General features: G+C 42.2%; 1 protein-coding gene across 1 annotated transcript in view; it reads left to right on the top strand.

Annotated features, from left to right (window-relative positions):
* The first annotated feature begins 6,513 nt into the window (after nucleotides 1-6,513).
* ERAP1 (endoplasmic reticulum aminopeptidase 1) overlaps nucleotides 6,514-23,050 on the top strand; it is a 28,051-nt gene continuing 11,514 nt past the window's right edge. The window contains exons 1-11 of the mRNA XM_074952877.1: nucleotides 6,514-6,634; nucleotides 8,217-8,801; nucleotides 9,461-9,599; nucleotides 10,817-10,951; nucleotides 11,477-11,597; nucleotides 17,499-17,653; nucleotides 18,410-18,523; nucleotides 19,574-19,705; nucleotides 20,330-20,461; nucleotides 21,767-21,850; nucleotides 22,388-22,545. Coding sequence (XP_074808978.1) covers nucleotides 8,254-8,801; nucleotides 9,461-9,599; nucleotides 10,817-10,951; nucleotides 11,477-11,597; nucleotides 17,499-17,653; nucleotides 18,410-18,523; nucleotides 19,574-19,705; nucleotides 20,330-20,461; nucleotides 21,767-21,850; nucleotides 22,388-22,545 — 1,718 coding nt within the window. The 5' untranslated portion in view covers nucleotides 6,514-6,634; nucleotides 8,217-8,253. The remainder of the gene's footprint in view (nucleotides 6,635-8,216; nucleotides 8,802-9,460; nucleotides 9,600-10,816; nucleotides 10,952-11,476; nucleotides 11,598-17,498; nucleotides 17,654-18,409; nucleotides 18,524-19,573; nucleotides 19,706-20,329; nucleotides 20,462-21,766; nucleotides 21,851-22,387; nucleotides 22,546-23,050) is intronic.

Here is a 23,050-nt window from a genome sequence, read left to right as displayed (position 1 = left end):
TTGCACTGATCAAAGTCTGATGAAATGATAGCACAACTTACTACCATTTCTAAGAGTTTTGGACCCACGTAAGGGGATGTCTGGTCTGTACCAGACAAAAAAATAAAAATGGACAATAAGGCTATTGGCCTACCTGCCTTCTAGCTACTACTTGTAACTTTCACAAGGTGGTTTAGATTAGCATGCTTGAATGCTCCCAGAGAACTTCTAACCCTCTCACTGTACATTTTAAATAGTTACAATACTAATCAAAGTTTTAAGGCTTTAAGCTTCTACAGTTTTTGAACTGATAAAACCTATTTATGTTCCAAATGGTGAATGACACCTGTGGAGCCCTCCACATTCAGAGTTACAGTAGACCACTCATTTATGAACACCAATCATACAAATGATTAGTTATATGAACCATTTTTTTCAACAGATGAAAAGAAGACACCCACAATCACATAAGAGTTATACTGATGAACAAGTCAACACTCCTTCACAGTCTGATGCGTCCATTGCATTGGAAACTCTTTTACAGTAGTTTGAAGAACAAGAAAGCAATGCCCTACACCATACTACAATTCATGCACTGTATCTACCGCAATTTTCAGATGTTTCATTTTATGAACTCCCAATCCCCAGCTAGTGTGTGTGTGTGTATATATATATATATACGCACACACACACACACCCCTACTGTATTCAGATTCTGGGATTGGCATAGAAAGGTTCAATCAGAATTCGCCTAGGTTTTCCCTAGGATAGCACTACATAGTGAGAGAGAAGCTCAGTTATCCAGACAAGTAAATTCATACAATTCCCTGTTAACCTTGTCATAACAGGGCCAGCTGCCACCCAACCCCTCCCCCCCCCAGTACTCTCCTGTGCCCTTCCTATTCCCCCACCAAAACAAACTCCACACTCCCTCTTTTAGTTACAGTCCTTCTGAGAAGCTTCTGCATTTTTATTAAATTAACAAGGTTCTCAAAAACAAAAACAATCATCCACTCAGGCTCCAGTGAGGCACAGCCCCACCTTCCTGAAGAATTGTCAGGATCACTGCCAAAGACACTCTTTCCACTCAGTTCCTTCACTTCAAGAAACCCACCAGGGACTGTAGCTTCCTGTTGTCTTTTACCCAGGATCATCTGATTCAACCCAGATGTGGCTCATCCTGTAATAGGGCTGGTGTAGGCCCAGGCTCTCCAACACATGGACAAGCCACCCTGTTACAATTCTGAACACTCCAGACAAATGAGGGGTTGTTTCTGAGTTATTGCTGTAGTCTTGAGAGCAATCAACAAGATTAATTTCATAACACTACTATAATTTGGGGGTTTACTTGCCACTTACTCCCCTGCTAAGAGATACAATTAGACTGCACAGTTGTAGTTTTAATACATGATATACAAACATTGCTAATAAAAGTTTGGCCAGTTTACCACAGAAACTTTAATCATAAACAATAAATCCAATTTGGATTTTTCTTAAAGCATCTAAGTGGTAATTAAGTAAGTCAGCATAATACTGTTTGCTGTTTGACTTCATCACAAAGGAAAACAGAAAACTAAGGACTGTCTACCCAAGGACGTTGTACTGATTTAACTAAATCAGTTTAGAAGCAGATTTAGTTAAATCAGTGCAACTCCCTTGTGTGGATACTTACTTCAGTTTCAGAATGCCCTAGATTTAGCTTAAATTGGTTCCTTACCTTTTTGATGCTAATTTGATATAAGGCATTCTAAAGTTAAGACTAAAAACTTAAAGTATCCACACACATCTATTTGCATATGGGTTGCATCTATTTAAATAAACCTGTTTCTAAACTAATTTGGTTACATTGGTTATGACTTTCTCATATAGAGAAGGGCGAAGGCTCCACAAGCTGTAGAGAGAGAGCAGACTTTGTGGTCTGCCATTGTTAGAATCATTAGCATTGGTCTGTCTAAGGCAGGGGGTTAGATTGGGCCTTTCTGCTCAGAGCTGTGTAAGAGACACATGCATACTTGCAGTGTCCCAGGAGGAGCACCAGGAAGAAATTTTGAATTGGGATTTATCTATATTACAATGTCTTATCAAGTTTCAACATGCATTAACTACCATGACTGTAAACTATAAAGTAGTCAAAGAACAAATATTTTGTTCCTAGTCATTTTTCAGTTACAATTCCTCACGTGTCCAACTTGCTGAGTGTGCAGGTAGTGAAAGGAAAGGAAGTAACTTCACTCCCTCTTGCTTGGCCAACTCTCCCCACTGCGGCCATTTGCTCATGGAGTGAAGAGGGAGAATTAGGCCCCTATGATCTTGCTTCTGCTCCCAGAGATGGAATCTAGGCAGCCGGGGGTGGGGGTGAAGGACAGTCTATCCCACAATGAACAGAGTGGCTGCAGAAGATCATATACATATCTCAGCTCTCTATGGGTTGCACTTTTGGAATCCTTAAACAGCTGAACAAAAAAAGTGGTGGAAATAAGGTGGAACCATAGGTGTAAACGAAGCATGCTATTATAATTATATCTTAGTTGTACAGTCTCTAAACACTCTTTTTTTTTTAGTTTTACAAAACCAAAATTATTTCTTAGTGTTACTGAATAGAGGGGCCCTTGCCCCCAGAGAACGCAGGGTCCCTAGCTACTCTAGGAAAATAGGTCATGCATTCAAATATATTGGTGAACACAGTTTTAAAGAGAACGTTAACCTAGACAGAGCCAGGCTATTTAGCCGGATGTGGTTAACAACAGGCTCCCACCCTAGGGGTCAATCACAATCAGCTAACATGTATTAGACCCAGCTCGTACTCCTGGTGCAGCCAATGCCACAGCCACAGCCTGCATGCTCTGTAGTAATGTGCTACTTATGGTGTACTGAGCATGCTCAGTTCATCTGCTGAAGCCACTGCCCTTCACCCTGCCCTTATTAGCTGTAAAAATCTGCTGACTGCTATTTACAGGGGCTACAAAGGGGCAAAGGGGGTGAATCAGAGCAGGGGGGTGGCCAGGATCTGAGCAGGGGGTGGAAATTGACTGGTCACGGGGGTCAAGCAGCTGGAGGCAGAATTAGGAGAGGGGCTAAAGGGCAAAATCAGGCCAGGGGGGAGGAGCAGGAGTTAAGCTTGGCGTGAGGTGCTGGCAGACGGTGACAGAGGGCAAAACCCGGCACAGGCAGGGGCACAGAGAGTAACAGTTACCCCAGTGGGATTGAGACACCTGTGTTTGCGAAAATGGTGGGGGGCAAAGGGGCTTTTTTAATTTCCCCTCTCACAGAAAGCACCTCTCAGCATTGGCTTCCCAGGGCTGAGTTCTTAAAGGCACAGGCATCCCAATGCCTAGTCAATGCAACTCTTTGTCTGATCTAACCTACTGAGGCTATGTCTACACTACAAAGTTCAAAGCGCTGCTGCGGGTGCCAGTGTTCCTGGTAATCCACCTTGATGAGGGGATTAGCTCTGAGCACTGGGAGCCGAGCCTGTCCACACTAGCACTTTAAAGCGCTCAAACTTGCTGTGCTCGGGGAGGGGGTGATTTTTCACACCCCAAGGCAGCAAGTTAGAGCGCTTTAACTTGCCAATGGTGATAATCCCTGAGACTTAATTCAGTGAAACATTTTACATATATCCCCTCAGAAACAAAGAACCCCTTATCACTGTATCTGATTGCATAGAGTCTCCTAGCAGTTTCCCAAGTTGTCTTATCTGCTGCTGGGATTCCCTGAATTCCCTGAATTTTTAAATTTAATTTTTTCTTCTCATTTTAGAGCTGACTGAATTTCTGGCCTAGTGTCAAAACTTTGTTTTGAGTCAATCCACCAATGGGAATTGCATTTTTGCAACTGTTATTTTGCCTCTCAGTCTAGCCCTTAGTGTTTTTCCGCATGCCATTGTAAACAACTTGATTCTCAAATATTCAGTAAAGGCAGTACACTATCTCCTATAACGTCTTTCTCGCTGGAAAAAAATCTATTGTAATTTTTGCAGAAAATTAGAACTGCCATCGTAGGTCAGACCAATAGTCCGCCTAATGTAGTATTCTGTCTTGTGACAGTGGCCAATGCCAGGTGCTTTTAAGGGAATGATCAGACCAGGCAATGACTCAGTGAACCATCCCATTGTCCACTCCCAGCATCTGGCAGTCAAAGGACGGTTTAGGGATATGCAGAGCATGGGCCTGCATCCCTGATTACCTTGGCTAATAGCCAATGTACTTATCCTGAGGGACTGATCTAATTCTTTTTTCAACCCATTCATAGTTTTGCCTTTCAAAATATAATGAACACACATCTACAACGCCAAGATACCTTTACAACCACAAGAATTCTAAAATCATGAGTTATACACCCTTGAGTCAAGAAATTTTAATAAATAAATATCTGTTTTTTAATATGCCTCTTTGTTCCTGAGCTGTAGGGTGCAGTAAGGCTAGTTCCAATGCCTTGAGCCTAAAGACCTGAATGAATCTTAGTCTACCCTCATACTGTTCCTGTTAACTCTCCCAAACATTTAATATACCTAAGGCCATATCTACACTTTAAGTGTGTGTTAACTCAAGTTATGTCAGCATAGAGTCACTACGGTTACTATGTCACTTGTGTGCATGCCTCCTGGACTCCTTTCTCAGCAATCAGGGTACTCACCAGAAGCACTTGTATAGATTCAGAGTGAGGTGCACCATTAATAGATATCCCACTGTATTTTGGGAAGCTTTGGTTTGGCAGTGTATGCTGGGTACCAAACAGGTCAGACAGGGTTGGTTGTGGCCATGGGATCCAACTTCTTATAATGCATTGTTAGCCATCCACTAATTTTATATGTATCCCATACATAAACGTATATATAATGTTTTTTTCTAAACCCACAAACCTGCCTGGCCCTCCTCACTGTCTGCCATCTCACACAGAATCATGGACCTTGCATGGCTCTGCACTATTGTCATGAATGTTTGCACCCAAAGGTGCATGATCCTTTACTATTTGCAGATCAGCAAACATACATGTGGGGTGTGACATTATACTCTACATTCTTTATGAAAATATGCTTATGATATGGATATGACATAGCTAATATATACTTCATGCAAGATGGCTGATGTGGGGTATCACTGCAAAACTTAAGACCTATTGACTGTGTTTATCCAACCTGTATGCATGTAACATTTGTATCTGAGGCTAGAAATATTGACCATATCTCTGTATTTCAAATGTGTGTGTGTGAAAATGCTATCTGTAGGACTGGGCTACCTGCCAGAGACAGGTCCTACTATGCTAAAGAAGGCCATCTGATGTAGCTAATTGCTACAGATAGCAGTCTCAGTGATGGTGTGAGAAACTGCTATCTGTAGGAATTAGGTTCATCAGATTGCAGTGTTGGTGTAGCACATCCCTACAGATTGCAGTTTTTTACGTGTGTGTGTGTGTGTGTGTGTGCGCGCGCGCTATCTGTAGGACCCGGCTACCTGCAGCAGTGACAGGTCCTACTTTGCTAAAAAAGGACATCTGATGTAGCTAATTCAAGCAGTCTCACATGTAAAACCAAACTGATAGCTTTCTTTAACAGTGTAACAATCCTTCTGGATGGGGGGAAGTAGTTGACATGGTGTATCTTGCCTTTAGTAAGGCTTTTGATACTGTCTCCCATGACCTTCTCATAAACAAACTATGGAAATGCAACCTAGATGGAGCTAAAATAAGATGGGTGCCATAAAACTAGTTGGAAAACAGTTCCGACAGTCGTTATCAGTGATTCACAGGCTGAAAGGGCTGAGTCAGGCTGAAAGGGTATAACGAGTGGGGGTTCTCCAGGGATCAGTTCTGGATAAGTTTCAATTCAAAATCTTAATCAATGACTATTTGGAAATTTGGACTAGATGACCTCCTGAGGTCCCTTCCAACCCTGATATTCTATGATTCTATGATTGAGATAATGGCATAGAGAGTACAATTATAAAGTTTGTGCACACATACAAAAGCTGCACACGTACAAAATGGAAAATAACTTCCTAGGAAGGAGTATTGCGGAAAGGAATCTGGGGGTCATAGTGGACCACAAGCTGAATACGAGTACTGTGGAAAGGGATCTAGGTGTCCTAGTGGACCACAAGCTGAGTATGAGTGAACAGTGTAACACCGCTGCAAAAAACCAGAACATCACTCTGGGATGTCTGCTCTACTCTACGCTGATTAGGCCTCAGCTGGAGTATTGTGTCCAGTTCTGGGTGCCACATTTCAGGAAAGATGTGGACAAATTGGAGAGTCCAGAGAAGAGAAAAAAAAAAAAACATTTAAGGTCTAGGAAACATGACCTATGAGGGAAGTAGCATCTTTTTACAAAAGCTGTTTCTTACAGTCTACATGTATAAATAACTGCTACCGATAGTACATTTCTACACGTAGCAATTTCACATACACTACAGTGCAATAAACTACTACCTGTATGCATTTGCTACATCAGGTAGCAGTTTACTACACTAGTCGTTTCTTACCATGCCTGAGGTAGTAGCACATTCCTACGCGGAGCAGTTTAATACACTACACCTGTAAGTGTTCACACGTTCACAAGCGGTGGGAGCCAACATCGGACTCGCTCCTTTGTTCGGGGGCCTGACCCTGCGCTGCCCTGGGCATCCCCGATCCACAGGGGCTCCTGTGGGTGCTACAGGTACTCAGGGCGCAGCACCCCGCAGGATCGGGCTTCTCCCTGTGGCTGCCTCTCGGTGGCAGGGGGCTAGGTTATCGTAGGGTCGCCCGAACCGCCTTGCTGCTGGGGCCAGGCCCGGAGCGTGGGGGTGCCGAGAACAGAGCCTGGGGGCGGGAGGGCTGGAAGGGCCCAAGAGGCACCTCCGCTTTCACTTTCACTCTCCAAGGCGCGGCTAAAGCAGGCGGCGGTTCCTCCATCCCGCCGGGCCCGGCAGCAGGTACCAGCGCCGCTCACCCAGCCCCGGCCTTCGCGGAGCGGGTCGCGAGCTGGGTGGTTCGGGGCCCGGGCTCCGGCGCGGCGCCAGCGGAGCCGCCTCGCTTCCCGGGGCGAGGGGACACGAGGCCCGGGCCCAGATGGGGGAGGGGTCCCGGTTCCCTCCCTCTGGCGGCAGCGGGGCGGGGGCGGGTGAGCGGGCTGAGCCGAGCCGCATTTCACCGCCAAACGCGGGCAGCAGCCAGGGCAGCGTGTCGCTGAGGGGGCTGCGCAGCCCGCCGCCCTGACACCGCCTCTCCTGCGGCCCGGCCCAGCCCAGCCCGCGCTGCAGCGCCCGCTCCCAGAGGGCGCCCCTCGCAATGCGCCCCCGCTGCTCCCACCGACACCCCCCCCCGGCACCCCGAGGCTGCACCCCACTGCCAGCCCCGCAGCGCCCCCGAGCACCCCACCACTGCCACCTGGGCACCCCAACATTACACCGCCAGCACGCTGACCTGGGCACTCCCAACGTCATCTGCTTCACAACTCTGCACCCGCTACAGATCTTAAAACCCACAAAACATTGTTTGGGCACCATGCCCCGAAAATAAGCTGTGCAGGTGTCAGACTCATGCCAGGAAAGGCCTTCTCACAAATATTCATGCAGGACATTAATATTTTTCATATACAGTTAAAAACTCCAGAAGAAACTGCTTGGCATGAGTCTGCTAAATTATGAAACTACTGATCTCTTTTCTATCAAGAGCCTCAAAAATATCTTCATCCCCTTCTATTTGCTCCTTTCAGGGGCTGTATGTCAGGAATAAGAATTGCATTTTCTGTTGTTACTTTTGTTTTTTGTATAATGTTTTGTGGGTTTATGTGTTTATATTCTCTCCCAGTAAATACCACTGCAATTAAAACTTGTTCTCATTTCTTTATAACCAGTGAGTATACTGTGGCTTTAAAAATATCAAAGGTTACTGACAGCCTGAAAGGTTTGCCTTCAGAGACATTTTAAATTAAGAGGAATTGAAGGACCATGGCAAGAAAAAGTGTATAAATCTCTTTGCTAATGGAAATAGACACAGGTGGTTACAGAACGTGAAGGTAGTTTAGGCCTGATCTTGCTGTTGGACCCACGTCTCTTCCAACCCTAATCTTCTATGATTCTATGCCAGAAGTCATTTGGGCTCCACACAGGTCAAGGGTCTGTCCATGTGGATTTGACTGCAGCATGAGGGTCTTATTTTTTTAGATCATAGGCAGTACTCATTGGTGATGTCCATGACATTTACCACAAAGAAAACTCTTTAATACTAACTGTGTTTTACAAATATTTCTTTTTTAGAGTATCATATGTGGAAATCAACATAATCAAGGCAAGAATGGCAGCCTTATTCTCTACTCTGCCATTTGCAGATAAATCCTCTCTCATGATGATGATGATGACGATAGGTGTTTTAAATGTTGCAGTTTCTGTGAATAATGACCACAGTAGTAACAACAGAGAGACAGCTGATGTAGTGTCTGGCAATGGAAGCAAACCGTTTCCTTGGGATAAAATGAGGCTTCCCAAGCATGTCATCCCAGTGCATTATGATCTTCTCCTCCATCCTAATCTTACCACTCTAACTTTTACTGGATTTGCCAGAATAGAGATTACAGTAAACCAACAAACTAGTTCAGTCATCCTGCACAGCAAACACCTGCAAATTACCAGGGCTACCATCCAAAGGAGAATGAGAAATACTCACACTGAAAAAGAAGTGATGGTTTTGGAATACCCACCATTTGAGCAGATTGCCCTCCTGGCAGCTTTTCCACTGCATGTTGGACAAAACTACACTGTTAGCATTGAATATTCTGCAAATCTGTCGGAGAGTTTCCACGGCTTTTATAAAAGCACCTATAGAACTCAGGAAGGAGAAGTGAGGTAATCCTCTTTTCAATTAACATTTGTTTCTGAAGAGTGAACTATACTTTTTAGGTATACCAGTGCTAAATTGCTGCTTTTAGATTTTATTCTCATTTAATTTCTAATTTCTCTTTTAGAACCTCTGCTTTCTTCACTGAGACTTGTGCTTTGTTATAGAGAATTGAATTTATACCAAATCACATTCCAATATTTAATTTGTTGGGACTTTCAGTCCTTTCAGAAAGGAATTGAATTTTGTCATTATGGACCAAATTCAGGGGTCCTTAATGCACCAGAACTCCTATTGATGCCCCTGGAAGTTTTGATGCAAGGAAGAATGGTCCGCTGGTTAGGGTGCTATGGGACTCAGGAGACCAGGTTCCATTCTCAGCTCTGCCACAGACTTCCTGTGTGATCTTGGGCAAGACACTTAGTCTCCTGTCTCAGTTTCTCATCTATAAAATGGGGGTATTAGTACTTCTTGGCCTGATAAAGGGGTATTGTGAGTTGTTCAGATACTGCCGAAATGGGGGCCATATAAGTACCTACTTACAAAGTGAATATCAAGTTTACCTTTTTGTCTTGCATCAGGGAGATGGACGTTCTGTATTGATACTGCAATGTATGGGGCGTGTTTCAGATTTAGATTTTTTTTATTTCTCTTTGTTTAATTACAGGGTACTTGCATCAACACAGTTTGAGCCAACAGCTGCTCGCATGGCTTTCCCATGTTTTGATGAACCATCCTTCAAAGCCAGATTTTCCATTAAGATTAGGAGAGAACCAAAGCACCTCGCACTATCTAATATGCCAATAGTATGTGGATATTTTTAATGTTACATTTTAGAATTGTTTAGCTTAAGAAAAAGTTAAAGCAGAGCAGAATATCCAGGCAAGAGCAATTCACTTTGATATTAAACTGTTTTACCTTGATGCTCATATGTGTTTTGTTGTTTCTAGTAGTTCTAACATTGAGTTAAAAAGGAAAAATGCATTATCTCCTCATTGGTGGCTGTTTTAAAGTTCATATTTAGGGGATAGTCCTGTGAGATGCTGAGCAGCCTCGCTCCCATGGGAGGCAATGGAAGTTGGGGGCATTCAGCACCTTGTAGGGCATTCAGCACCTTATCTAGCCCATAATTTCATATTTTGTACATGAAACTGGGACCATCTAGACTTTAAAAATTAACCTTCAAGGAAGTTTGGAGGATGGGATAAATAGCATGATGCAGTGTGACATATATTAACTATGCAGGGAGTTATGTAACTAAATCTTTGTATTGAAATGTACCCCTGAGCATCTGCTAAAGGTTGCTTTTACTTTTTTTTTTTAAAGGGACAGAGTCACATTTGTTTGAAAATTCTGCTTGCATTATAGCTGCAAGTAGCATCTAATATTACTATAACTGAAAGTTGTTAGCAAGAAAAAAAATATTTTTGGTTTGTTTGCCTGTGCGTTGGATAGCACTTTGTGTCCAGTAGGTTTCACTGTTTCCTCTGTAATTGTCAATTTCTTATTTGCTGAAGAGACCCTTATAAACACAAATAGGGGAACAGCAAAAAAAAACAAAACAAAAAACCAATTAGAAACATTTTTTTTAAAAGAACATATTATATAGAGGGTTCTCTTTCAGAAATTAGAAATTTGAAATTTTGAATGTCATCTTAAAAAGATTTCGAGTTCACTGTGTCTCTTTAAACTGTTTTCCTCTTCCCTGTTTGGCTCTTTTATGCAGCCATGGGACAAACCAATTGACTTTTACAGCAGACAGCAAGGTACTATCAAATGTACAAAGCAAATTGAAAAAAAACTGAGAAATTATTTCTCTAATTTCATTCAGTTTTAAGTATAACAAGCATAGGTAGGGAAAAGTTCATACAAAAGGGTGAGTTTTCCTTTAGTTTAGTTTTGTTTTATTCAGTGACCCTTTAAATAATAGTGATGACATTTAAAAAGCTCCACAAACCTTCTGTTATGAATGTTGTTCCAGTCCATAGAATTATGTGTGACAAAAGTTGTGCTCTAATTTTAGGTGAAATCTGTGAATGTTGCTAATTGGCTAGTTGAAGACCATTTTGATGTTAGTGTAAAGATGAGCACTTATCTAGTGGCCTTTATTGTTTCGGATTTTAAATCAGTCAGCAAGATGACAACCAGTGGAATTAAGGTAAATTTGTCTCATTTTCTACAATCTTGCTTTGTGATAGGAACAATAAAATTTTCAAATGGTTTAATTCTAAAGGTCTTGGTTAACTAGATTTACATGTCTGTAGCTGCTATGGGATTGAGCGAGAAGAAAGGAATGGGTTTGTAATTAGATGGACTATTTGAATTATGATTTTTAGTAGTTTTATTTTCAGAATCTGTTTGTGTGCTCTCATCTCTGGTCACTTCAATAAAGGGTTGAGTTTGGCTGGGTAAAATGGGGAAACCTGCACTGCAATTGTACCTGTTTGGTGAATAAATAAAAGGGACTGAATCTAAATTCAGTTTAAAAAACACATTCTTGGCTTTCATGCTTTTCTTACAAATTTTAGGATACTTCTGAGGCAGGAAATGTTACATCAAGCAGCTAATTGCGCTCATATTTTTGGGTGATAATTGAAATAAACAAGGCAGAGAACAAATCAGTTTCTATTCTATAAACTACCTATACTCGTATTCAGAAACCTTCCATGCTTGTGTGTTTTAGATATCTATATATACTGTACCAGACAAGATCAACCAAGCTGATTATGCCTTGGATGCAGCAGTGAAACTTTTAGACTTCTATGAGAATTACTTCAGCATTCCATATCCCTTACCCAAACAGGGTAAGTGTTTTATCATTCATTTTATTTAAGTACCTTATTAAGTTGAGTTTAATAGAACACAAATCATGTAATATAGTTTGTTAGACAGGGTCAAGTTTGCAACATATGGAGACCATGTTCATCAGTGCCTCCTGAATTGTCTTGCATGGACTTGGGCATTCATTTTGGGTGGGGGAGGGAACACTTGGCTCTTTGTGTTTCCATGATATCACATAGCCTGTGAAAATATTAACACATTTATAATGTAACATATTGTATGCTGTCTCCTTGTTAACACTGTTGGTTGATATTTCAGGTAGAGAAAATTAATGTGTGAAAAATACTACTTGAAAACATTTCTGCCACTTTGGTTTTTTAGTAATCTCTGTCTTTACGAGGATTAAACCAATCTCTAATCTGGTGAAGGGTCATAATGCAGTGTTACCAGATTTGGGGTGGTTCTGTAATTCTATCAACGTACTGCTTGTGTCACTTGTGTTTTCATACAGAACTCTACTTTCTCCCTTCTGCAAGCTTCCTCCCAATGGAGCTATCCTGCAGGACCTAGGTTTCCCAGGGCTAGGTTCTTCCAGCCCCAGAATCAGATGAACACACACACATATTAACACAGCGTATCTGAGCAGACCGGGTCAATCAGCACTCCCAGGCTGACCCATTATATGTTCTTGGAGTCAGCAGGCTGGGTCAAACAGCACTTCCAAGATGCCATCCTCCTATGCCACAGGTTCAACATGTCCTTATCCCCACTTTCATGATTACAATTATTCGGGTAGTAATCCACTTGATGAGCAAACCCCACAGGATTTTTGGGCGCTGCAGAGATCTTTAGCTTAGGTAAGAGGAGCATTGCTGCAGCGCAAATGGGGAAGCCAAAAACACACAAGTGAGAGAGGGAGGGAAGCAACCAGCTTAACCATAAAAGTTACTTATTGCCAGGTAATAACCATAAAAGGAGAGCCAAACAAACAAAACAGTTACAATATTAAATCTAGCTTAAATATGATTACAAAAGTCAGGTTTAGAAAACTCTACCTGATCACACAAGTCAGGGTTAGAAACTATACCTAGAGTACAAAAAAAACCAGAGTGAGAGAGCTGGGTTCTCACCACTCCATGAAGCTTGAACCGGTCAGGGTTCCCAAGTGGTGGTGGTAGCTGAGAGTCCAGAGTGCTGGAGACAGGCCGAGCCCCCAGCACGATCAGTCAGGAGAAGATGAAGCCCCAATGGAACTGATGCAGATTTTGATCCAGACATCAGAACACTTACTTGAGTGTGGATAGGCGTTCTTTGTAGGAAAAAAAACAATGGTTCAAAGGAGAACACTAGATTTATTTATGGGTAAACTGATGGTTCAAGGGAGTATACCAAAGTTGTTTTGTTCAGGCTAGACAATAGGAACGGATCATTCCTGGCTATGAGGGGTGTTCCTTCAAGGGAGCTCACAATGCAATTAGGCCAGTATTTTGGATGTCAATAAAGGATTTATTACTAGAATTGGTCTGATTACTACTGAGCTGGGTGTGTGCAAGGGTGGGTTCATTAATATCATGGAGCAGAGATCCCCCATCATGCAATGCTTCCCTGCTTTTCTGGTCCCAGAGTTCAGTGCGGTTCTCACCTTGGAATCTCCGTTCTCCATTCTGTATGCTAATGGAAATGCCTCCCTGTCCCATCTGCTATGCAAATGAGGCTAGGGGAGTTGCCTTAATCCTCTTACTCTTGTCGGCAGGGGTTTAGGTGTGTCTCCACTGCCTTTTCAGTGCTTTTTGTAAGTCTTTCTTCTGATCGGTTTTGGTTCAAGCAGAAGCTGGGCGGGGGGGTCCTTCGTGAGTCAGACAGGCTGGATACTGTGCCCTGGTTCCCCGAGAACACAGAACCGACAGGTAACAGCAGCTCCTGTCCCTGCAACCATTACTCCAGCCAATGAGATACCACTACCTTGTTTGTGGCACCTGCTCGAGGAATAGAGCCACTGGATCCATGTGACCTTAGATCCTATGGCCCTCCTCCAGACTTGTCCCTACTATTACTCTCCAAACTGACCTATATGGATGTGGCTGCTGAGATCCCCTCTGTGACAAGTAAGGATTGCAGAGTCCTTTTCCCACTTTCATAGAATATCAGGGTTGGAAGAGACCTCAGGAGGTCATCTAGTCCAAACCCTTGCTCAAAGCAGGACCAATCCCCAACTAAATCATCCCAGCCAGGGCTTTGTCAAGCCTGACCTTAAAAAGTTCAAAGGAAGGAGATTCCACCACCTCCCTAGGTAACGCATTCCAGTGCTTCACCACCTTCCTAGTGAGAAAGTTTTTCCTAATATCCAGCCTAAACCTCCCCCACTGCAACTTGAGACCATTACTCCTCGTTCTGTCATCTGCTACCACTGAGAACAGTCTAGATCCATCCTCTTTTGAACCCCCTTTCACGTAGTTGAAAGCAGCTATCAAATCCCCCCTCATTCTTCTCTTCCACAGACTAAACAATCCCGGTTCTGTCAGCCTCTCCTCATAAGTCATGTGTTCCAGTCCCCTAATCATTTTTCAGAATAACAGCCGTGTTAGTCTGTATTCGCAAAAAGAAAAGGAGTACTTGTGGCACCTTAGAGACTAACCAATTTATTTGAGCATAAGCTTTCGTGAGCTACAGCTCACTTCATCGGATGAAGTGAGCTGTAGCTCACGAAAGCTTATGCTCAAATAAATTGGTTAGTCTCTAAGGTGCCACAAGTACTCCTTTTCTTTTTGCTAATCATTTTTGTTGCCCTCCGCTGGACATTTTCCAATTTTTTCACATCCTTCTTGTAGCGTGGGGCCCAAAACTGGACACAGTACTCCAGATGAGGCCTCACCAATGTTGAATAGAGGGGAACGATCACGTCCCTCGATCTGCTGGCAATGCCCCTACTTATACATCCCAAAATGCCATTGGCCTTCTTGGCAACAAGGGCACACTGTTGACTTATATCCAGCTTATCATCCACTGTAACCCCTAGGTCCTTTTCTGCAGAATTGCTGCCTAACCATTCGGTCCCTAGTCTGTAGCGGTGTATGGGATTCTTCCGTCCTAAGTGCAGGACTCTGCACTTGTCCTTGTTGAACCTCATCAGATTTCTTTTGGCCCAATCCTCTAATTTGTCTAGGGCCCTCTGTATCTTGCCCCTACCCTCCAGCGTATCTACCTCTCCTCCCAGTTTAGTGTCATCTGCGAACTTGCTGAGGGTGCAATCCACCCCATCCTCCAGATCATTAATGAGGATATTGAATAAAACCGGCCCCAGGACCGACCCTTGGGGCACTCCACTTGATACTGGCTGCCAACTAGACATGGAGCCATTGATCACTACCCGTTGAGCCCGACAATCTAGCCGGCTTTCTATCCACCTTATTGTCCATTCATCCAGCCCATACTTCTTCAACTTGCTGGCAGGAATACTGTGGGCGACCGTGTCAAAAGCTTTGCTAAAGTCAAGGAATAACACATCCTCTGCTTTCCCCTCATCCTCAGAGCCAGTTATCTCATCATAGAAGGCAATTAGATTAGTCAGGCATGACTTGCCCTTGATGAATCCATGCTGACGGTTCCTGATCACTTTCCTCTCCTCTAAGTGCTTCAGAATTGATTCCTTGAGGACCTGCTCCATGATTTTTCCAGGGACTGAGGTGAGGCTGACTGGCCTGTAGTTCCCTGAATGCTCCTTCTTCCCTTTTTTAAAGATGGGCACCATATTAGCCTTTTTCCAGTCGTCCGGGACCTCCCCCGATCGCCATGAGTTTTCAAAGATAATGGCCAATGGCTCTGCAATCACATCTGCCCACTCCTTTAGCACTCTCGGATGCAGCGTATCCGGCCCCATGGACTTGTGCTCGTCCAGCTTTTCTAAATAGTCCCGAACCACTTCTTTCTCCACAGAGGGCTGGTCACCTCCTCCCCATGCTGTGCTGCCCAGTGCAGTAGTCTGGGAGCTGACCTTGTTCATGAAGACATAGGCAACAAAAGCATTGAGTATATTAGCTTTTTCCACATCCTCTGTCACTAGGTTGCCTCCCTCATTCAGTAAGGGGCCTACACTTTCCTTGACTTTCTTCTTGTTGCTAACATACCTGAAGAAACCCTTCTTGTTACTCTTAACATCTCTTGCTAGCTGCAACTCCAAGTGTGATTTGGCCTTCCTGATTTCACTCCTGCATGCCCGAGCAATATTTTTATACTCTTCCCTGGTCATTTGTCCAATCTTCCACTTCTTGTAAGCTTCTTTTTTGTGTTTAAGATCAGCAAGGATTTCACTGTTAAGCCAAGCTGGTCACCTGCCATATTTACTATTCTTTCTACACATCGGGATGGTTTGTCCCTGTAACCTCAATAAGGATTCTTTAAAATACAGCCAGCTCTCCTGGACTCCTTTCCCGCTCATGTTATTCTCCTAGGGGATCCTGCTCATCAGTTCCCTGAGGGAGTCAAAGTCTGCTTTTCTGAAGTCCAGGGTCCATATTCTGCTGCTCTCCTTTCTTCCTTGTGTCAGGATCCTGAACTCGACCATCTCATGGTCACTGCCTCCCAGGTTCCCATCCACTTTTGCTTCCCCTACTAATTCTTCACGGTTTGTGAGCAGCAGGTCAAGAAGACCTCTGCCCCTAGTTGGTTCCTCCAGCGCTTGCACCAGGAAATTGTCCCCTCCCCTTTCCAAAAACTTTCTGGATTGTCTGTGCACCGCTGTATTGCTCTCCCAGCAGATATCAGGGTGATTGAAGTCTCCCATGAGAACCAGGGCCTGCGATCTAGTAACTTCCGTTAGTTGCCGGAAGAAAGCCTCGTCCACCTCATCCCCCTGGTCCGGTGGTCTATAGCAGACTCCCACCACGACATCACCCTTGTTGCTCACACTTCTAAACTTAATCCAGAGACTCTCAGGTTTTTCTGCAATTTCATACCGGAGCTCTGAGCAGTCATACTGCTCTCTTACATACAATGAAACTCCCCACCTTTTCTGCCCTGTCTGTCCTTCCTGAACAGTTTATATCCATCCATGACAGTACTCCAGTCATGTGAGTTATCCCACCAAGTCTCTGTTATTCCAATCACATCACAATTCCTTGACTTTGCCACTGCTCTGCTTAAGGCACTTCTACACATCTTTCCAATGGAGCTAATGTTTTATGGGGGACCTGGCATAGTGTTGTCACACCTGGCTGAATTTCAACTAACCAGTGAAATATGAGTGGGTGACAGCCATGTTCTCATAGTGTCACACTTCAGGTTCATCATTAGATTTGAGATCCAAGGTCAAGCACTCCAACCACCTCCGAAATATCTACATGGCCACACAACACACATTCTCGAGTGCCTTGCTTTGTTGAAAAAATTATCTTATGTTTAAAAAAGAAATAAAAATTGTAGAAAAGTGGATGAAGTATTTATTCCCTAAAATGTAAGCAGTAATGATTCCATACACTCAGTAAGATGTTCAAAACAAGCTCAGCATTGGCCTATCTTTTTCATTTAGGTTGATGGGAGTTTTTCCCACCCAGTATCAGGTAAAGGAAACTATTAACAAAAAACTGTTGAAAAATACCTAGTTTCCTACTTAGGATAGCTCCTTCTCTGTCTTGCACAATAGAAGTTCCAGAATAAAGTTAACCAGTTTCTGTCCTGTGCTGTCATTACTTGCCACAGATTTTGTGACATGCATCTTGTGTTGAGCTACCCAGAATAGTCTTTCAAGTTAATAGTTTAACTCTTGTCTGATACTTCATATAACTTCAAAATATATAAAATCTGCACTTGAACTACTGAAACTAATGAAAACTATTTCTCTTTGTTTTAATAAAAATGTGTTTGATACTGTGTTAAATGGGTGAGAGAGAGAGCACACAGATAAGTGAGTTATTATTATTTATTTTTAGATCTAGCTGCTATTCCTGATTTTCAGTCTGGAGCTATGGAAAACTGGGGACTGACCACATACAGGGAATCTTCTTTGCTATATGACCCTGAAAAGTCCTCTGCGTCGGCTAAACTTTGGATTACTATGATAATAGCCCATGAGCTGGCTCATCAGGTAAAGGTTAGGGGAATACCATGGGATCTAAAAGTTTGTTAGTTTGGTTTTATTGGCAATGTGGTACAATACCAAGTCATCCTAGATATTTATACATTGAAAACAAGTTATACATTGAAATTTATACATTGAAAACAAGTTATTAGACTTATTAGAAACTTTTGAAATAGATTGGCTTTTGAGACTAAAAGGTTCCGAATCATCTATAACTTGATTTTATGTTATTTACTGGGCTAACATGATTGCTTCTTTTTTATTTTCTCCAGAGTATTTTAACTGTATTACTCATAAGAAACTTGTGGGTGTAAAAGTGTAATTTCTTGGATACATTTTAATACTGTTTTATATTAGTCACGTTTAATAAGGGAGCCCTAAGTGAGATTAAAGTCCATTTATCATAGACCATTATACTGTGTTTAACTCGTCTTTGTCCTCTGTTAGACAATGACAAAATGAACAAAGAATAAGAAAACTATGACCCATTTACACAGCAATACGAGGAGTGAAAACAAAATGCCTGCTGAGACGACTGATTTGAATGCTTCTTGAGCCTATAGGTGGGCATGAGGACCCATGCCACAGGAACGCATTATAGAGTTGATGGGTGGTAAACTCATGCTAGGCATCTTTCACACTGCCCCATAAACCCTCGAACTTCTCTCTCCTGGGTCTACATAAATTAGTGAGTGAATTAACTAGTCAACTTAAGACAAGGCTGATAAGCACCTTTTATTATGAGCAATATTTTTCTTTCAGTGGTTCGGAAACCTAGTTACCATGGAATGGTGGAATGATCTTTGGCTAAATGAAGGATTTGCAAAGTTTATGGAGTATGTGTCAGTCAGTATTACTCATCCAGATCTGAAAGTTGTAAGTGTTAATTACTTTCCCTTTTTTATTTATTTTAAACCATATTTTAAAATGGCTGAGGGTAATTTATTGATGATTTGCAATGGTAAGCTTATTGGGCAGCACACAGATTTGCCCTGAGCTAATTTTGTTGTTTTTATATGTAATTTTTAAAAACTAATGTAGAGTAATTAGGTTAATCATCTTTTAAGGATTACAAAGTAATTATAACATTGTGTAAATACAGATGATCAAAGCTGATTACAGATTATTCTGATTGCAGTGAAGGTGGGCTACACATACAGCACTGCAGCAGCACAGCTGCACCGCCGTAGCACTTTGTGAAGACACTACCTATGCTGTTGGGAGAGCTTCTCCTGTTGGCGTAGTTAATCCACCTCCCCGAGAGGCGTAGGCTGTGTCAATGGAAGAAGCCTTCTCGTCGACATAATACTGTCTACCCTGGGGTTTAGGTTGGTATAACTGCGTTGCTCAGGGGTGTGGCTTTTCCACACCCTTGAGCGACGTAGTTATATCGACATAAGTCTGTAGTGACGACCAAGCCGGTGTGTTGTATCTTAGAAAGACTCATCACCCTTTTGGAATGTCTGAATGTAGATGATTTCACATTCTCATTTCACCAGAGATTGCTACTTTGGGCGCGTTCCTACAAAGACATATGGGCCTGATCCAAAACCCAGTAAAATCAGTGGGAGTCTTTCCATTGACTTTCCTGGGCTTTAGGATAAGCCCCATCTGTGCAATTTTATTCATATAAGTAGTTTCACTGACATCAATTTATGTTAATAAGTCTGTGCAGCATTTTGTACATTGCAATAGCTTTATAATGGGCGATTGCAATCTCTAAATGAGATGTATTTTGTTTTAAAATAATGCATTTACTACAAGTGCTGGAATAAAAAGAAGATGCTTTTGTTTTCTTTGTACTGTCTGAAAGTCACATGGAAGAATTCTAAAACAAGTGCAAATATTTTCATCTTCAGTTTGGTTTGCTGTTACATCTGTATTCAATAGTCCTTGAATAAAAAAAACATTTTTTTCTCCTATTAGGAAGATTATTTTTTAGGCAAGTGTTTTGATGCCATGGAGGTGGATGCATTAAATTCCTCACATCCTGTGTCTACTCCTGTGGAAGATCCAGCTCAAATTCAAGAAATGTTCGATGATGTTTCCTATGAAAAGGTAAATTGTGTAACTATTTTTCGTTACACTTTTGTTTCAGTGAATATTGTTCATGAAGCTTGCTTCGAACTAGACATTGGGGGTGACACTGGATTTCACTCTAATGAAGATAGATGGCATCTCTGCCATTACTGTAAACATACCTCATTCATGACTTGTATGATTTCTGCTGTTTCACTTATGAAACTCTCTTAGGCAGACACTGAATTGTGGGCTAAGTTCCCCACCTATAAAATGAACATCATAATATTCCCTTTATCTGTCTTGTTTAGATTTTAAGCTCTGCGGGGTAAATATTGTCTCTTGCTGTGTGATTGTACAATGTGTAGCACAATGGGGCTCGAACCTCAGCTGAGGTTTCTAGGCATTATCATAATTCTAATAATAGACTTAACTTGCTTAGCCAAAGCTACCTTTGAAAGCAGTGGTAGTGAAAGCCAAAGTACTATATTAGTACATAAGGTTATGTCAGGTGACGCTTTAATCCAAGAGCACTATGAATTTAGAGTTAACTGCTAATGATATTAACAATAATATTGATTTAAAAAAAATTAAAGTATATCAGACTTTATATTTTATGATCTAAAGATTAGTTTTGTAAATTTTTTATCATTTCCTTTGCAGGGAGCTTGTATTCTAAATATGTTAAGGGATTACTTGAATGCAGATGTGTTTAAAGCTGGTCTTGTACAATATCTGCGGAAGTACAGCTATCAGAATACAAAAAATGAAGATCTATGGAACAGTCTGGCACATGTAAATATTTCTTGGGGGGAGTGACGGGTTTGGTCACAGAGACCCCCTTGGGACTGTCACCTGATCTGCTGAAACTACCTCTGAGCCCGTTTTCCCTGCCAGCTTGGGACTCCAGAACCCTGTCTTGTTAAGCCAGACACGCTACTTTGCTGCAACACAGACCCAGGGTCTGAACCACACCCCCAAAGCTGCAGACTTTAACCAAAACTGCTCAGCAGGTTTCCTATCTCCAGCACCCAGACATCCAGCTCCCAGTGGGATCCAAACCCCAAATAAATCCGTTTCACTTTGTATAAAGCGTATACAGGGTAAACTCATAAATTGTCCTCCCTCTATAACACTGATATGCACAGCTGTTTGCTCCCCCAGGTATTAATCACTTACTCTGGGTTTAATAATAAACAAAAGTGATTTTTATTAAGTATAAAAAGTAGGATTTAAGTGGTTTCAAATAATAACAGACAGAACAAAGTAAGTTACCAAGCAAAATAAAACAAAACACCCAAGCCTAACACATTTAAGAAACTGAATACAGGTAAATCTCCCCCTCAGAGATGTTCCAATAAGCTTCTTTCACAGACTAGACTCCTCCTTAGGCTGGGCCCAATCCTTTCTCCTGGTACAGACCTTGTTAGTTCCAGCTCAGGTGGTAACTCGGGGATTTCTCATGACTGGCAGCCCCATTTGTTCTGTTCACCCCCTTTTATAGCTTTGGCACAAGGCGGGAATCTTTTGTCTCTCTCGGTCCCCACCCCTCTTTCTAAATGGCAAAGCACCAGGTTTAAGATGGATTCCAGTGCCAGATGACATGATCACTTGTCCTGTGAGACTTCATTACCCACTGGCTGGCACCCACCTATACAGGAAGGCTTACAAGTAAACAGAGCCATTTACAACCAGTTGTCCTAGTTAATGGGAGCCATCATGATTCCAAGCCACCATTAATGGCCCACACTTTGCATAGTTACAAGAGGACTTCAGAGTAATACTTCATATTTCTAGCCTCAGATACAAGAATGATACATTCGTACAAATAGGATGAACACACTCAGTAGATTATAAGCTTTGTAATGATACCTTACAAGAGACCTTTTGCATAAAGCGTATTCCATTTACATTATATTTACACTCATAAGCATATTTCCATAAAACATATGGAGTGCAACATCACAGGGGGTTGTACCCAAGTATTTCCCTGTGAATAACCACCATCTAGCCTCATATATTACTGAACAGAATAATCACTTTGAGCTGCATTAATTATTCAGAATTGTAAAATTAAAGGGAAATATTTAATTTTTTCAGACTTGTCCTGTGGGTGATACCCAGGAAAGCCAACTACAAGGTGATGGCTTTTGCACCAGAAACCAGCAAACATCTTCAAGTGCAGTAAGCTTCTATTTTCCTACTTATTGATAGTTATAAGTCTTCTGTGTTACTGTACACTAACATTTAATTCTTCAGTTTTCATCATGTTTAAAATTAGTATACTCCCTGCCTGAGAGTGTGAGACTATTATGCTCAGAACCCTACTTGTGAGAATATAAGTTCATTGGATACTGCTGGAAGCCTGGACTTTATATTACTGTTGAAAATTTTCCTTGGGTTTTACCTGTTGAATATGTGCTTGCTTGAACAAAAATCTATCCCCTAAAGAGCCCAATATTGATTGGTGCATTTATATGGCTGTTACTGGTATTAATCATAAGCATCAAAAGGTTATTCTGTCCACCATAAGGTGAAGGAGTCACAATGATATCCCAGGCCCCAATCCAAACTTCACTATGTAAGTCCTGTAAACTTGTTTATTCGATCAACGGTTGGTAGCTCTTGTGAAGTTGCCACTCACTCATCTTTGTTTCCTTGCCAGTATATTTCATCCTCACTCTGTTCTTATGTATTTTGTTTTTGCCTCATATAAATCAGCACTGGACCAGGAGAGAGATTCTTGATGTAACAACAATGATGAACACTTGGACATTACAAAAGGGTTTTCCACTAGTAACTGCCACAGTAAAAGGAAAGAATGTCCATCTGCAGCAAGAGCACTATATGAAGGGATCAGATTCTTCTCCATCGACAGGGTAATAGAAAATGAGCACGTGATGCTCTCCATCATAGTCTAGGCAAACTGGAAAATCCACTAGTGACAGTCTATTCTGCATAGTAGTAACTGTTATTGCTGTTCTTAAAGGAACAAAAATTACATTTTGGCATTGCTTATTTGAAAATCGGTATAGTGTTAAGAAGCTATAACTGAGGTCCATAATAATTAGTCCACAGAAATAAAAGTGTCTTATATCGGAGCTTTCTGGGGTATTCTTCTGCTAAGTTAAGATTGGGGTAGAATACTGTAGCAAGAGAATGGCCATGTTTTGTCTCAGCCATGAGAGTAATGAAGCCTGCGTAAGTCTCCCTACACCAGGGGTGGGCAAACTTTTTGTCCTGAGGGCCATATCGGGTTTCCAAAATTGTATGGAGGGCCAGTTAGGGGAGGCCCAGCCCCCACCTCCTATCTGACTCCCCCCCCGCTTCTCGCCCCCTGACGGCTCCCCTGGGACTTCTGCCCCATCCAACCCGCCTGTCCCC

Source organism: Natator depressus, chromosome 5 (genome assembly GCF_965152275.1).
Source record: "Natator depressus isolate rNatDep1 chromosome 5, rNatDep2.hap1, whole genome shotgun sequence".
In the NCBI taxonomy this organism is placed as follows: Eukaryota; Metazoa; Chordata; order Testudines; family Cheloniidae; genus Natator; species Natator depressus.
The sequence above is the reverse complement of the archived record's forward strand: the minus strand, read 5'-3'. Positions and strand labels throughout refer to the sequence as shown.